The sequence below is a fragment of the Poecile atricapillus genome, chromosome 2, assembly GCF_030490865.1.
Source record: "Poecile atricapillus isolate bPoeAtr1 chromosome 2, bPoeAtr1.hap1, whole genome shotgun sequence".
NCBI lineage: Eukaryota > Metazoa > Chordata > Aves > Passeriformes > Paridae > Poecile > Poecile atricapillus.
Genome location: NC_081250.1, coordinates 78,554,355 through 78,569,187, shown reverse-complemented (window position 1 = coordinate 78,569,187; position 14,833 = coordinate 78,554,355). Strand labels below are relative to the sequence as shown.

Below are 14,833 nucleotides of genomic sequence, written 5' to 3'. Positions count from 1 at the left end.
TTTTTGTTTCGTGTCTGTTCGTTATCTTCCTCTTCTGGACTGATGCACAAAGCATATCAGATGAGCTGCTATGCTGCTTCAGAGCTGTATTTCTAGGACTGGAATTTATTTTTATCCATTTCTGAGTGAAAATTTACTTTACAGCAAAAATTAGGTAGCAGATGATAAAACCCCTACAGCTCAGTAACAGATGAGCAGAATTAATTGTGCAGTTGCCCCAATTAAAATCTGAAGCTGCTCATTATGAATCTTGTCAGGAATGGTTCCCATGCGTAGTGTGTGACATACAGCTCTCTGCCACGAGCAGAGCTGCATCTTTGCTGCTGGCATCCCTTAGCATGGCTCTTGGGAGGTGGGTTGCACCTGGCAAGCACGAGGCCGATGGATTGTGAGCAGCCAGCCAAACTCTATCTTGTGTCTTAATCACCAGTGCTGCCTATGAGGCCCAGCCCCAAAGTTTCTGCTTCCTTCTTTTCCATTATTTGCCTCAGATGTCATTTCTCTGCACTGGGTGGGCTGCTTGGTTTTGTCAAAGGCAGGGAGTGCTGTGCCATGGAGCAGTTGGAAGGGAGCGAGTGCTGCCAGCTCCCAGTACAGCTGACAGCTTCAGTAGCTGTCCTGTGCCCTCCACAGCTTCCCGTGCTGCCATCTTCAACTCTCCAGCAGCAGCAGTGCGGGGGAGCAGGCAAGAGCAGCTGTACACGGCTCCTCTCCGCTCAGGGTACTGAGGAGGCAGCAGCCCTGGGCCTGGAACAATCATTCCTGCTGCATCCCTTCTTCTGGAGGGAGGAGTGGTTGGGCCTTGCCTTTGCCAAATCTTCTACTTTGGCCATCCTGTTGGATATACCTATGTGGACATAGGCATCCAGCTCAAATAGCATATACAGACAGTTTAAAATATTTGTGTCTCTGTAGTAAAGCTCAAAAATGCCTGTGCTTTGAAAAACAGTAATGTAGTTGAGTCTTTGTGAAACTTTGATAAATTTGATCTTACAAGCTACCAATGTATTTAAAGCAAAATAGGAAAAATACATTGGTACTGTGGGAAAACCTGCTTGCTAATATCGAAAAGCAATACTTCTGTAATTTTCTTTCATTATTTACTCTAAGGAACTTTCTCGACTATTTAATGAAAGAAGGGTGTCACCTTAATTTTCTTACATTACATGTTATGTGTCAGCCCCTATGAGGGATTGGTTAGTATGTAACATAAACCTGTCACTGAAAATTTCACCTGTTGTGGGTCTGCAGCAAATAATCTTCTGTGCTCCTTCACACTGGTGTAAAATTATGTCCTATAAGGGGAGGCACAGGTGAAGTACAAGAGATAAGTAACTGGATGATGGCCTCAGTTGGCCTGAGGGAACTCGCTGGAGGTTGTGCACGAAAAGGAGAAACCTTTGCCTGAAAATTAAAGCATGTTTCTGTTCTTTAGCTCTTACATAAAAGCATGCAAGTGCCTGTGCAGTTAGTGGTAAGGGGAATGCACCTTCCCTTCCATTGAGAGACAGTCTTATTAAAATAATCAGGCCACTTGCTTTGATCTGTAAAGAGGATGGCTTAGTACACCAACATAGAGTAAGACTTGACTGAGAAACAATGCTAAATTACATAAATTTGTCCTTAGCATGTCCTGCTAGGCACATGGATGTAGCTGTCATTAAATCTGAACAGGTGGCCAGAAGAATAGAGTTGAAATCCAGACACTGCCTATTAAAATCGAAGCTGCATGGAGGGAAGCTGAGATTTAATCTAGTAAAAGCTTTTGGTTTTCACAAACTGCGAAACTAAACTTCAGCAATCTGTCTTAATACTTCCTACTTGAGACACAAAATTTCTCTTCAGAAACAGGAGAGAAGAAAAACTTACTGCAAAGAAAGAGATGCTCCAAAAAGTCCACTTCTCCTTTCTGTAGTGCTGCCTTGTGCTTGTAGCATTATACAAGGTTTAGATTTGAGGTTTTATTTCCCTGTAGTCTGAATTCCAGGGAGTACAAACAGAACTACTTTTGTTAACCTGGGAAAGTTTTTTTCTGGCACACTATCATGCCTTCTTCCTGCTTAAAAACTCCAAAAAACAACAACACAAGTGTGGATGCAAAGTTGTCCAGCAGTTCTAAGAGGAGGTTTTTTTTCCCATCTGAATTTCCCATCTGAATGTTTAGCTTACGGATAGCAGATGTATTTGCAGCTCTCTCTGTGTACACTCTGTAAAGCATGTGAAACTAGTTAAAAGCTTGAGTGGAAAACTTGGAAAACCTTGGTTTACAAAAACCTGGTTTTAAACTTATGGGGTAGGAAGGCAGGAGAAGACACTAAGAAAAAATAAAGATAACAGAACAATAATATAAGTGCATTAAACCTTTCAGGCATATGCTACTCATTTTTTAATTCAAATGAACAGTGTATTCTTTTTGCTCTTCTCAGAGGTTTTTTCATACCTTTCTCTAGTGCAGTTGCAAATATGTCTGTTGAATGACTTTTCTCAATATTAGAAAGACCATTGGAAGTCATTAAGATGACAATCTTAGGGGCAGGGTTGGGTTGTTTTTTTTTAAATTGCTTGTTAGGCAGTTTAGTATCTCTTTAAGAGAAGCTGAAGACTATCTAGCCTCAAGCTTAGAATTCCAGTCTATCTGATATTAAGATAATCAGCTTTTGATGACATAGAAGACATAATTATTGCGTACATGTAAATCTAAGTGCTCTGGACTAGTGCCTGTATCAGTCAAAATTAATATGAATAATTTATTAATCAGGGGAGATGTGCTAAGAAATTGAACTCTTTGTCTATTCAGATACTTAAAAGATTACAAACTGGTATTTTGGCATAGTGTGTAACTTGAAATAAATGAAAAGAAAGGTTTGCTAACCAGAGATTAAGGCTCTCTGCTACACACTCCCAACACAAATATGATTGAGGGATTTTCTTCTATGTATTGAGTACTAACTTTTTGCATTTTGTGATGTTTTAAATTTTTTTTTAAAGAAACTAGTTTCTTTAAAAAAACTTTTTAAAGAAAGTTTAGTTTAAACTTTTACTCTGCCTCACAAGTAAAATTTGTGCTTCCCAAAGCATGGGAATATGGTGGAAATACATGGTGAAAATGCTCCCTTTGCAAGCCTGATAATGCTTAAGCTGCATTGTCTTTAAATGGTAACTGCTGTTACGAGGTTTTTTAAAACTTGAAACATATCTAATGCCTTTACATCAGTACATTCTAGTACTAATTTGCAAAAAATATGCAGCAAGGGTATTTTTAAGAGGATACCTATCAGGAGAGAAATAAAACACATACAAAATTATGTGAATGGTCTTGTACATGGCAGATTGGTAACCTCTTACCTCAGAAGCAGTTCCCAGGCAGAAACTGCACGTGCATCCATGACTAAAATAATCTTTGCATTCTTTTTTTTCACACCTTCCTCATCTCATCTAATAACAAATGATCACTGTATATGCAGGCAGTCTTTTATGAACTTGTCATTAGATGCATGTCAACTCCACCCTGCATATTAAACCTTAAAGTGCATTACTGTAGATTTGTGTTCTCTGTGTTTCGTATCAACAAACAGCCCTTTTCCCCAAACACTCATAAGGTACCTGCAGCAGATCTTATTGATCAGGTGGTTGATTTCTCCTGATGAGCTTTCTGGGCTTTTGTTGGTTGGTTGGTTGAGTTTTTCTTCCCTTAAGTCCATGGTGGATGGCAGATCTGCAGTGGCAGAATTAGTCAGGGTTACTAAGTTTGCTCCATTTTTCAGTCTTTGTCCCATCACTGTTTTACAGTCCAGAGACTGTGAAATGTTTTTATTTTTGATTTTGGAGCATTTTGTGTTTTGAGGTGCAGAGCGTCAAGCAGATTTAGTTTCATTCCCTAGGTGAAGGAGTCAGGGGTTCTGTAGTCCCTTGCAGTAAAACTCAAAAATCAGCAATATGGAAATAGTTAATATGAAGCAGAGTCTTTCAAGTCATCAACTAGCTTAACATGGCTGATTTATTTTTTAGAGAAAAAAGCAGTTTATTAATCACAGATGTGCATGTTTCTAGTGTTAAGAAAGCTGGGACTAGAATGAGAATTCCCATTTCCCTTCCAATTTCAAAAATTTGCCTGTTTGTTGGAGGTAACTTTATCTTCTAGTGTGAGGGGGTCAGAACCCATGCTGCTTGCCCTTTAGCTTCAAAAATATATTTATGGACTCTGAGTGAACACTCTGACCTCACTACCAGAGCAACATATGTGGTTTTTGCTTTCAGGGAAGTGGCAGTTAAATGCGTTCTTTTCTTATTGTGGCTATGAATTATAAAACAAAGCCCATCCGTTAGGTTTTTTAAAGTACTTTTTTTGAATTGCAAAACTTTCTCTACTTGAACAAGTAGCGTTTTTATTAAATTTGATGGTTTCTTGTTGGATTGGTGTTGCTGTGTATGACTGCTATATATGTGCTGGGTTTTTCTTCTCTCCAAGATGTCCATCTGTTTCATTTATCTTTTTCTAAAAGGGAGTCTAATTCTCACTAGAAAGTTTACTGTACTTGAAACACATTTGAGGTTAGCATACCCCAAATTTATTCCATCTGTTTTGGTTTTAAAATTCTATGTTATTCTCACTTGAATTTTGAATACTCCTTTTTTCCTCTTAGCATGTCGTAGTGATAAAGTATTCTTGAGCAACGCTAGAAAAACAATTTTCTATTTAGTCATAAAGGAAACAAAGTCTATTTAGTGTAAACAATCCCAAGCATGGTAATGCATCAAACCAAGTCTGTATCCCTAATTACATAGAAAGAAGTCATATATAGTGATGGGACGGAGAAATGAGACACTCCTGTGGGGCTCTTCTCACAGTGAAGGTGAAAGGTCTTTCTGTGCTCTTGAAAATGCCTGTATTGGATATTGATATTCCCTCATGGTTCGATCTGGCAATGCCGCTACATAAATACATGAACGCGGGCACCCAGGTTCTTTACATGACTGTGCTTTAGTATTGTTACTGGGGTCCTGAGGAAACAGATGGGAGTAAGTAAGTGGAAAATCTGGATGCCTGTTGGCTGGAATAGGGTGGGAAAATAGATGGTAAAGGGTCTCGCTGGGAAAATACTGACATAGAATATTTCTAATGAGTGTTAACTCAGCTATGAGGTTTTAGAGATGTTTTCTGAAAATTTAAGGAGGGGCAAAAGGTCAGATCTGATCTCTGAAGAGGCCTAGTGGGCTGGTATTATTTTCAGATTAACAGTGATGATTTTAAATCTCTATTTTTTAATGCCCTATTTAATAAAATTAGATCTTTAGGCTGATGCTTATATAGCAATGAAGTATTTTTATTGATTTAAACAGAGGTGTTAACAATGCATGCAAGTATCTTAAGGGTGGGTTTCAGGAAGGTGGGGCCAGGGTCTTTTTGGTGTCCAGTGACGGAACAGGGGCAATGAGCGCAAACCGAGATGTAGAAATGTCTGTCTGAATATGAGGAAGAGCTGCTTTACTGTGAGGCTGGCAGACCACTGAAACAGTCTGCCTTCAAAGGTTGTGGAGTCTCCTTCACAGGAGATACTTAAAACCTGCCTGGATGCAACCCTCTACACCCTGCAGTGGGCATAGTCTAGCAGATCTCCAAAGGTCCCCAACCTTTGTGATTTTCCTTCTCTCTGAGTGATTTCAAGATTTAAAGAGCAAAGTGGAACAGTGCTATCATTTCAGTGTGCTGCTTACATGGTGTCCACTTTTGTGATTCCCTGAAGCCCTAATAATACTTCAGTAAGGATTTCATATTAAGTCATGCAGAAGGGAAGATAAGAAGCAGTTACATGCTGCACACCAAATGAAAACTAATGTGGGAGGATGTGGCTGAAGTATGTGCTGCAGAACATGTCTGACTTACATTGTTTTGTCTCTTAGATCCTCTCTGCTTGAGCAGAGCGTACTTATTTCTCCGTGCTCTTTTCCCTCCCCCTGCCCACAAACTCTTGGCTGAATTGGGTTAAGAGTTAGGAGTGGTACAGCAGAAGTACAGTCAGACAAAAATACTTGCCTTCCACAGTTTCAGGGCCTCTCTGTCCTGTACTGCTTGGTTTTACAAGAAATTCTGTAGTTGCTAAGTGTAGTTTGTCAAAAGGATGTGTGAAAATCTGAGGAGGTGGAACACACTTTATAAAAAGAAGGAGTTTATTAACTGGAGGCATGTTATATGCTTAGAAATAGGCATGTTTATGTAAAAGTCAATCGTATGCAATCAGTTACTGCACCACCATGCTGCCTTTTTGTTAGAAAGGAGTAATTGCAAAGGAAAGAAATGCAACAGATATAAAAATACAAAAGAGTGAACTTCAGGCTTAATTTTTTCTTCTTATGTAAACAAGTGAATGTTCTCTATTTTATTTGCATAGAAGAGCCTTGTATGAACTGTTATTGAGAAGAAAACTATATACAAATGAAAGAAAAATTTGGCTGAGTAGTTACAACTTCTTCAAGCTTAGGAGTTTTGGAAACAAGGCATTTAGTTTGTGCTTTTAGAAACTTGCTTACAATAACACCACTATTTTCTCATCTTCAACAGTCCACTAGCAGAGTAGCAGAAGGTTATTTACTGAAATACCCATCAGCTGATGTTTGCTGTGATTTCTGGAACAAGACATCTGATAATAATTAAAATGCATGATACAGTGAAGGTAAAGATAAGTTTGGTGAAAGAGCAGTCAAACCAAATTCTTACAGATGTTTAATAGGAGATTGTTTGGATTCCTGTGGAGAGCTTGCAGATGGTTGCAAGTTTTGCTTGGAATATTTTTAATAAGCAGATCAGGGTTTTTTAAATAGAGTCAAAAATCTGTCATGATGTGGATGCTGGTGGCTAGTAGGCTTGCTTTTCTTGCATATGTGCTGAGAACCCCTAAGCAGTAATTCTGGTGCCTTGAGGGATACTCAGTTTGCAACTTGAAAACCATTGTTATAGATAATTAATTTCTTCCTTATGCTTTCCACTTCAGCAAGAAAGTAATGTAGCAGTTCTTATCACTGCTCTCCCAAGATTTAGAGACAAAGACAGCTAGTGTTGCTTTGCATCTGCTTTTTTGCTAATACCCTTACTTAAAACCTTGAAGCCGTGTTAATGGCACCATGTGAACCCTCCTTACCTATGCTCACAACAGCTACAGCCGTTGCTGGAAAATAATTCTGCCATTCAAGATGTGACTTGATTCAAAGCGTTAGCAGCTAGCTTGTTAGACTGAAAGTATGATTTATAAAATTTGTTTATCTTCAGCTTTGTGGAAACATGATCAAAGTGGTGGTTAACAGCAATTATTATGTATGTGTTCATAGTGTATAAGTTACAAATGTTGTTGGCATCAGAGCTGATGTATCTTAATGGTGCCATGGGTTTTATGGGAACAGGGAAACATTTTCATAAACAGCATGATAGATCACATTTTGGATCCCAAAGAAAGGGTGCCCTTTGTGAAACAGCTTGAACATGAAGGAAAAGTAAAAAGTCCTAACTTTTTATATCCACATTTTATGTTTCTTTCCCCATCTCCATTCAAAACCATCATTTACACTTAAGTGCTCTGTGGAAATGAAACAACCTCACATATTTGCATGTGGATCCAAGCATTTGGATGTTGCTGATGAAATGTATTGCTACATCAATGTAGCAATATTATGTAGCAATGCAGCATATTTTCCACAAAGTTCAAACTATCTCTGGTCAGATTGGCAATACACCTCTTAGGGAAAACCTGCCAGAAGAAGTGATCTGAACATCTGTGTCAGGCTTCAAGGAGGAGTACAAGCACTATATATAACTCCCAGCAGGAGAAACATTCAACAAAACATTATTTATGCCATCCTTACGTAAACTATCTGTCTGCAAAAGTGCATACACGGGGGGGGGAAAAAAACCCCATATTTAACAACCTAGGATAGTTTTGCTCATACACTAGTGGTGGACAAGATTTATAAGAGTAGTGTTACAAGAATGTTTCCAGGTCCCCACTTCACACACCCCTCCTTTCACTGCCCCCTCCCCACCCCACCCCCCCCTCCAAAAAAAAAAAAGGAAAAAAAAAAAAGATAATTTTTAGGAAAAATGCTGTGAGGAAACAGCATTCTGCTGCATGGGGAAAAACGGAATCTGGTCTCACAATAGCTGACTAGTGGGTGTTCGTTATAAGCATATAGTCCTGGTCAAGTGACAGGAACCTTGGTGGGAAAGTGTTTTTGACCTCATGCACATTAAACTATGGCTTGAGAAAAGTGTATCCTTTGTTTCATTACAGAACTTCAAGTGTGTCATGCTGAGAACTACTGCTGATCCTGAGATTCCAGCAAGTGGGCTTTTAAACACTGCTTGTGCCTTTTTAAGAAACAAACAAAACAAAGCAAACACTCACAGAAAATTTAAGCAAAAGACAGACATTTAAATGTCTTCTGGTTTCTTCTTCCCTCTGTCCCAAGGGTAGGAGAAATATATAAATAACAAAAGTAATTGGAGCATTTGTAATTAAATTTGGTGCTTGAAAAATGATTTTCTTATATCATTGAGGCAATTATTGTTACCCTTCATGTCTTTGCTCAAAGCAGTAAACATTGAAAGATAAAACATGCATATCCTTCCATAAAGTTACATGACATATGGAAAGTATAATTCACTATCAAATAAGCATCAGCAGTGGGAAGTAGGAGTTATATTTGAGGCAGGAATGACTTAATGAAACTTGACTGTTCTAAACACATCAGTGGTGCTTATGCATGGACAGCCGTGTGCAGCATGAACGCTGATAGTTGCGGTATGATTAAAGGCCAGGTTACATCAAAAAAATCTCATTGATTGGTCCATAAATTAAGTTCCGTATCCATTATTACATGCATCCATTTGTATCTCACTTGGCAGTGCTTTAGCTTTAAAGTGATCGCCTTGTTCTTTTTTCCAGACTCTCTTTCGGTCTCCAGCAATGATGCTAGTCCTCCCGCTTCCGTGACATCGCTTCAGCCCCACATGATCGGTGCTCAAAGCTCCCCGGGCCCCAAGCGCCCTGGCAACACCTTGAGGAAATGGCTCACCAGTCCTGTGAGGCGCCTTAGCAGTGGGAAGGCAGATGGGCACGTCAAAAAACTGGCCCACAAGCATAAGAAAAGCAGAGAGGTCCGTAAAAGTGCTGATGCAGGCTCTCAGAAGGACTCTGACGACAGTGCAGCGACCCCACAAGATGAAACTGTTGAAGAGGTAAGTGCTCAAGGCAGCTTCCCAAGACTTTTGTGTATGTTTTTCAAAGAACTAAATGTTTTCAGATGTCTCGTCTACTAACTATCCAGCAGTGGAGCAAAGTGTTACATGCCCTGTGCTCATCCTTGAATGCTGTATTCTGCGTGAGTTCTGTGCCAGGGACAGTTTGTGCCCTCTGAGAGTGTTAGTGAAGCTCTGTGAAGTGCCTGTGATTTAAATAGAGAAACAAGAGAATAAAAAGTTGTCCTTTGGCTTTACTGTCTTATGCTAATTAGGAAGGTGGCTTTGTGAGTAAAGGTGCTTCAAAATCTGGGAATAATCAGGTAATTTTGTACTTCCTTTGCTTTTCTTGTTGATGGATCAGGGAGTGTAGGGAGAGCTGCTTAACTGCTTAAAGCTGTAATTGCACCTTGTGCAAGAGTTAGAGCTCAGGAAAATTACTGGCTCTTCAATGCAGGCTAGTTACCACTAGTCAAATAATATGCATAATTTTCATTGGAGAGAAGGAAATTGCGAACTGTTCCAAATTTTACCACCAAGGACATCTACTGAGGGCTTCCCTTCTTCCCACAAACATGTGCCTCTCCTTCAAAGTCTGGAATTCATGTATGAACAAAGCTGGCTTCCAGTTAGGTGCAGAGAAGAGCCAAATTCTCTGTAACAAACCTATAGTTCAGGCTGAAATAAATGTCATGTTACTGCTTCCAAGAGCACAGCTGGGTGCATGTTACTCCCTTTTATTAGATTGACTCTGACTGTTGATTTTGGTACTTAGCATACAGAAAAGTGGTCTCAGTTGCCCAAGTTTTTATTTATTGCTGCTTTTATTTTTTTATCTTCCTCCAAACATATTTTTCTACATGGAACACTAGTGAAGTTCCACAGTATGTGTAGGGAAAGGAAAGACTGAAGACTTGGCAGCATGATGAATTGAGAGATGTTGGTTAGGAATGAATACTGACCTCTGACCTTGAATGTCAGGCTGTAGAAAGAGACCCTTTGTGCTGCAGTTGTAACATCGTTTTGGCAGTATCTGTTATTCTTCAGTTCTGTGAGTCAAGGGGATAATTTAAGGCCAGTGCCTTAAAGTCAGGAAAAAACAATAACCATCTATGCTGTCTTCCTGTAAAGGCAGATAAATTACCCTGTGAGATCAGTACATAAAACTTTGGGTACTTGAAATCAGACTTCTTTGTGGGGACAGAAATGATCATTGATGAAATCCATCATATTTTAATAATAAAATAAAATATTTTAATAGGTTTTTTTTATGTACTCTAGAAGTCTTGCTATGATACAGAGCAAGATATATATTTCAGAGAGATACAGATTTCTCTTTACAGAACTGACCTTGGAAAGCAAGCATGGCTTTGATAACACTTTCCTGTGGTAAATTTCATCTGAATGTCTTTTTCTTAGTATTTGAATTCTTTTGCTTTTACCACACGTTGAAAAGTGTCTTTGGCATCTGCATTTTCCCCGTCCTTTAAGGAGTGTTTGTAGGAGCATCTTGGTTTGTTGGGAGAGGGCTGAAACTACAGAATAAACTTAAAACGAGCATGTGATAACAAGTTTCATGCTGTTGAGATAACAGAGCTTGAACATCTTGATGTTATTTACAGAGAGGTCGGAACGAGGGGCTGAGCAGTGGCACACTTTCCAAGTCATCCTCTTCAGGCATGCAGAGCTGCGGAGAGGAGGAAGGTGAAGAGGGAGCAGATGCTGTGCCACTTCCTCCTCCCATGGCAATTCAGCAACACAGTCTCCTGCAGCCTGACTCACAAGATGACAAGGTAGGACCAGGACATGGGGGAGGCTTCACATGATGAGATAACCTCTGTTTGCACAAATCTTTCTTCTTCTTCCAAAGGTCTTGAAAATGTACATAATACAGCTTAATGGTAGACAGAAGTAATGACTTTTGCCCTATAGACAACTTTAAAAGGGTGTTCTATGAAAAGAACATGAATTAAATCCTTCTCCATTTTAAACGCACAAATGTAGAAATTTTTCTGTTAGTACTTTAAATGTGGAAATATGCTGCTTTGTGTGCTCACAGGATGATTTACATCACTTTGGCTGATGCCATATTTAGTTATTAGAGTCCCATTGTTTTATAATCATACCTTCTGTTATTCTTGATTTTTGTTTGGGCTTTTTTTTGTTGGGGCAGGGGATGGGGGGAGGAAGAGGGGGATGCCTAAGAGAAAGGAATTACCAAATAAGGGTAATAATTGTCATGGTTTAACCCCATCCAGCAGCTAAGCCCCACACAGTCACTGTTCCATTGTCCCTGTGAGAATCAGAAGGGAAAGAGTGAAAAAAACTCTTGGGTTGAAATAAAGACAGATGAATAGGTAAAGCAAAAGCCATGCACACAAACAAGGCAAAACAAGGAGTTCATTCTCCACTTCCCATAGATAGGCAGGTGCTTAGCCATCCCAAGGAGAGCAGGGTTCCATCATGGGTAGCAGTGACTTGGGAAGGTAAAAGCCATTGTTCCAAATGTCCCCTCTTTCCTTTTTCTTCCCCCCAGCTTTATGTGCTGAGGATAATACCATATGGACTGGAATATCCCTGTGGTCAGTTGGAGTCAGCTGTTCTGACTGTGTCTCCTCTCAACTCTGGGTGCCCCCCCCATTCTTGTCACCGGTGGGGTGGAGTGAGAAACAAAAAAGGCCTTGGTGCTGTGTGAGCTCTGCTGAGCAATAGCTGAAACCCCCGAGTTACCAACACTGCTTCCAGCACAAATCCAAAACATGGCCCCATACCAGCTACTGTGAAATTTAACTCTGTCCCAGCCAAAACCAGCACATAATCCATCTGTTTTTCACAAACAAAAACACATTAAAATTGAAGGTAAAAATTTTGAACCGGTAATAAAACTTTGGATGTAGGTAGTAACTGCATGAAGAAAATCTTACTTGTGAATGATCTGTTTTTCTTTAATGTTATGATATTCATACATTAAGAGAGTTTATTTCAGTTTTGAACCTGGATCAGACATTTAACGGAAAAGTATCAAGTCTGGAAATAGAGGGGTTTAAAATGGAAGTAATCTGGACTTGTACAGCAAATATGCACATTATTGTTTTCTTGCCATTTTGCTCCTTAAAATTTTTAACCTTTGTAATCTACAGCACTGAATATTGTTAGTGAATTTTGTGATTGCTTGCTCTCTGTTCTCAATTGTGCAGATGTTATTCATAACTTTAGTGGATCTTTTTTTTTTTCCTTTTTTTTTTTTTCTTCTAAAAACACTGCCTTTCAGTAGGAATCTCACTCATCCCTGAAGCTATCATTTGTAGGATCAAAATGGCTGGTTCTTATACTGTGTGCATTCAATTCCTACACATTTTCTGAATTGACAAAGTGTAACATATGAGTTGAAGAGTTAATATATTGGAAAATATTCCTGAAACAAAAGAAGCAAAAATAAGCTAGCCTTCAGAGCTGAGAGAATGTTTTCTCACTAGAATAATCTCAATTTCAGATTTAGAAATAAGATGAAAATAATGTTGGTGAAAATATATTTAAGCTCTTGCTGATGAGCTGCCATATTTGCATGTTCCTTTAGTGACAGAAAACAATTAATATACAAATATTATAAAAACTTCTCCACAGAAAAATTAATTTTGTTATAGACCCCTTTATTTCTGGTGCAAAGTTAGACATGTACCACAGTAAAGAAAGACTCTTTAAGTAGTTTTCCATCTTCAACAAATTTTATTTTCACTGCTGTTGTGGTTTAAACTCAGTAGCCACCAAGTACCATCCAACTGCTTGCTTACTCCCCTGCCAGTGTGATCAGGGAGAGAATGGGTCAGGTAAAAGATAGAAAACATATGGATTGAGATTAAGCAAAAACCATTCACACAAGCAAAGCAAAACAAGGAGTTAAGTCACTGCTTCTCATGGTGTTCGGATATCTCCAGGAGAGCAGGACCCCATCAGGTGTAATGGTGACTTGGGAAGAAAAATGCCATCACTCTAAATGTCCTCCCCTTCCTCCTCCTTCCCTCCACTTTATACACTGAGCATGAGGTCACATGGTCTGGAATAGCCCTTCAGTCAGTTTGCGTCACCATTCCTCACCAGCAGGGCAGTACAAAAAACCGGAAAAGGCCATGGCTCTGTGTAAGCCCTGCTCAGCAATAACAAAAACATCCCTACATTATCAACACATTTTTTAGCACAAATCAAAAATGCTGCCCCATACCAGCCACTGTGAAGAAAATTAACTATACCCCAGCCAAAACCAGCACAACTTCTTAAAAGTTTACTAGGCACCCGCTTCAGTAAAAACATGTTGGGACAGTTTTTAAAGTAGCTGAAACTACCTTTAGAGAAGAGTTCAGAGAAGTTAAAACTTAGTAAAGTTAGCATTATACCATAATTTTCAAAGCATGTAAATAATGATTCTTCTTCAATGTGTCATTACTATGCAATATTTGTCTTTCATGGTGGGAGGCAAAAGGTCCCCTCATGCGGCATCCTGGGAGGTTGTGTGTGCCTCCCTGAAGTCCACACACCACCAACTTCGAGCATCTAAAGTAAATGCTTTATTGGAACACACAAGTGAGAAGCCAGAGCAAAGTTTTACCCAGGAGAAGGTAGTTGGCTCTGTTGATAGAGTTACTGATTAATAAAAGGCTTGCAAACAAGTTCCCAGTTGTCTGTCTTCTGGGCGGAGTCCTTCTTCACATTCCTGCCATGCTGTATGGTTTCTTGGGCTGCTCAGCTACTCCACATCCCAAGGAATGTCTCCTCCTTTCTGTGACCTCAGAGACTTGGCATTTGTCTATGCCTCCCTGCAAGCATTTCTTCCTCTCCAGAGCTCCTGCTCAGTGCTGGAAACACGCTGTTTGCTGGGTTTCTCCTTCCCTTCTTAGCCTGCTTTGGGCCCCTAGCAGCCTCTCATACCTGTGTGAGCTCAGTTGCTCCCTCCAGCTTTCCTTTCTTTTCTGGGCAAATGATGTATTCTGCTCCCAGAGTACATCATCAGGAAAATCAACAAGGAGTTTTATCTATGCAGCTCCTCCTTTTTCAGATAATATGTAATATAACCACAAGCACTGGAAATCACAGTTCTGAAGTTTTACTTCACATACCCCAACAGAGTAATAAAAGAGACCAGAACCAGAACCTGATTTCAACACTAGCAGTGTTTTTAAAGACAAAGCCGAGCTCTGCATCCGAAGTGAAAACTCACATACAGGCACAGCTGTGGAAAACCTGGTCAACAGTCAGATGTCAGGAGCATGTAAATTGCCTAAAAGACAGGCCAACTTGTGGGATTGCTCAGTTTTTGGTGTGCATGCAAACATCATGCGCTAGGCCATGCTGATTTGTCTAACAGCACTAAATAACACAACCATTTTCTCCCCTAAGAGCTCATCTGCACACTATATGCATTCTTTCATTCAGCAGAATCATTGCACACGTCATGGATTTGCATTTGGTGGCAGTTTACAAGTTGTTTGCATTTAATTTTTGGATAAACAGTATTAAAAGTTTCAAGACCAGTTGTGTTAATATGAAACTAATTATTTTCACTTTTTGTTTTCTCTTTTTGTAAACTCTGATGCAGCATTATGTTGACTTGTG

General features: G+C 39.5%; 1 protein-coding gene across 2 annotated transcripts in view; it reads left to right on the top strand.

Annotated features, from left to right (window-relative positions):
* Positions 1-14,833, top strand: part of TRIO (trio Rho guanine nucleotide exchange factor) — a 244,569-nt gene that overhangs the window by 200,982 nt on the left and 28,754 nt on the right. Inside the window, exons 35-37 of one of the 2 annotated variants that reach the window (XM_058830460.1) lie at positions 8,934-9,226; positions 10,849-11,019; positions 11,763-12,813. In XM_058830460.1, the coding sequence (XP_058686443.1) occupies positions 8,934-9,226; positions 10,849-11,019; positions 11,763-11,921 (623 nt within the window). In that variant the 3' untranslated portion in view covers positions 11,922-12,813. Of the gene's footprint in view, positions 1-8,933; positions 9,227-10,848; positions 11,020-11,762; positions 12,814-14,833 lie in introns of those variants that run through there. The other variant, XM_058830459.1, reaches the window with a different exon arrangement.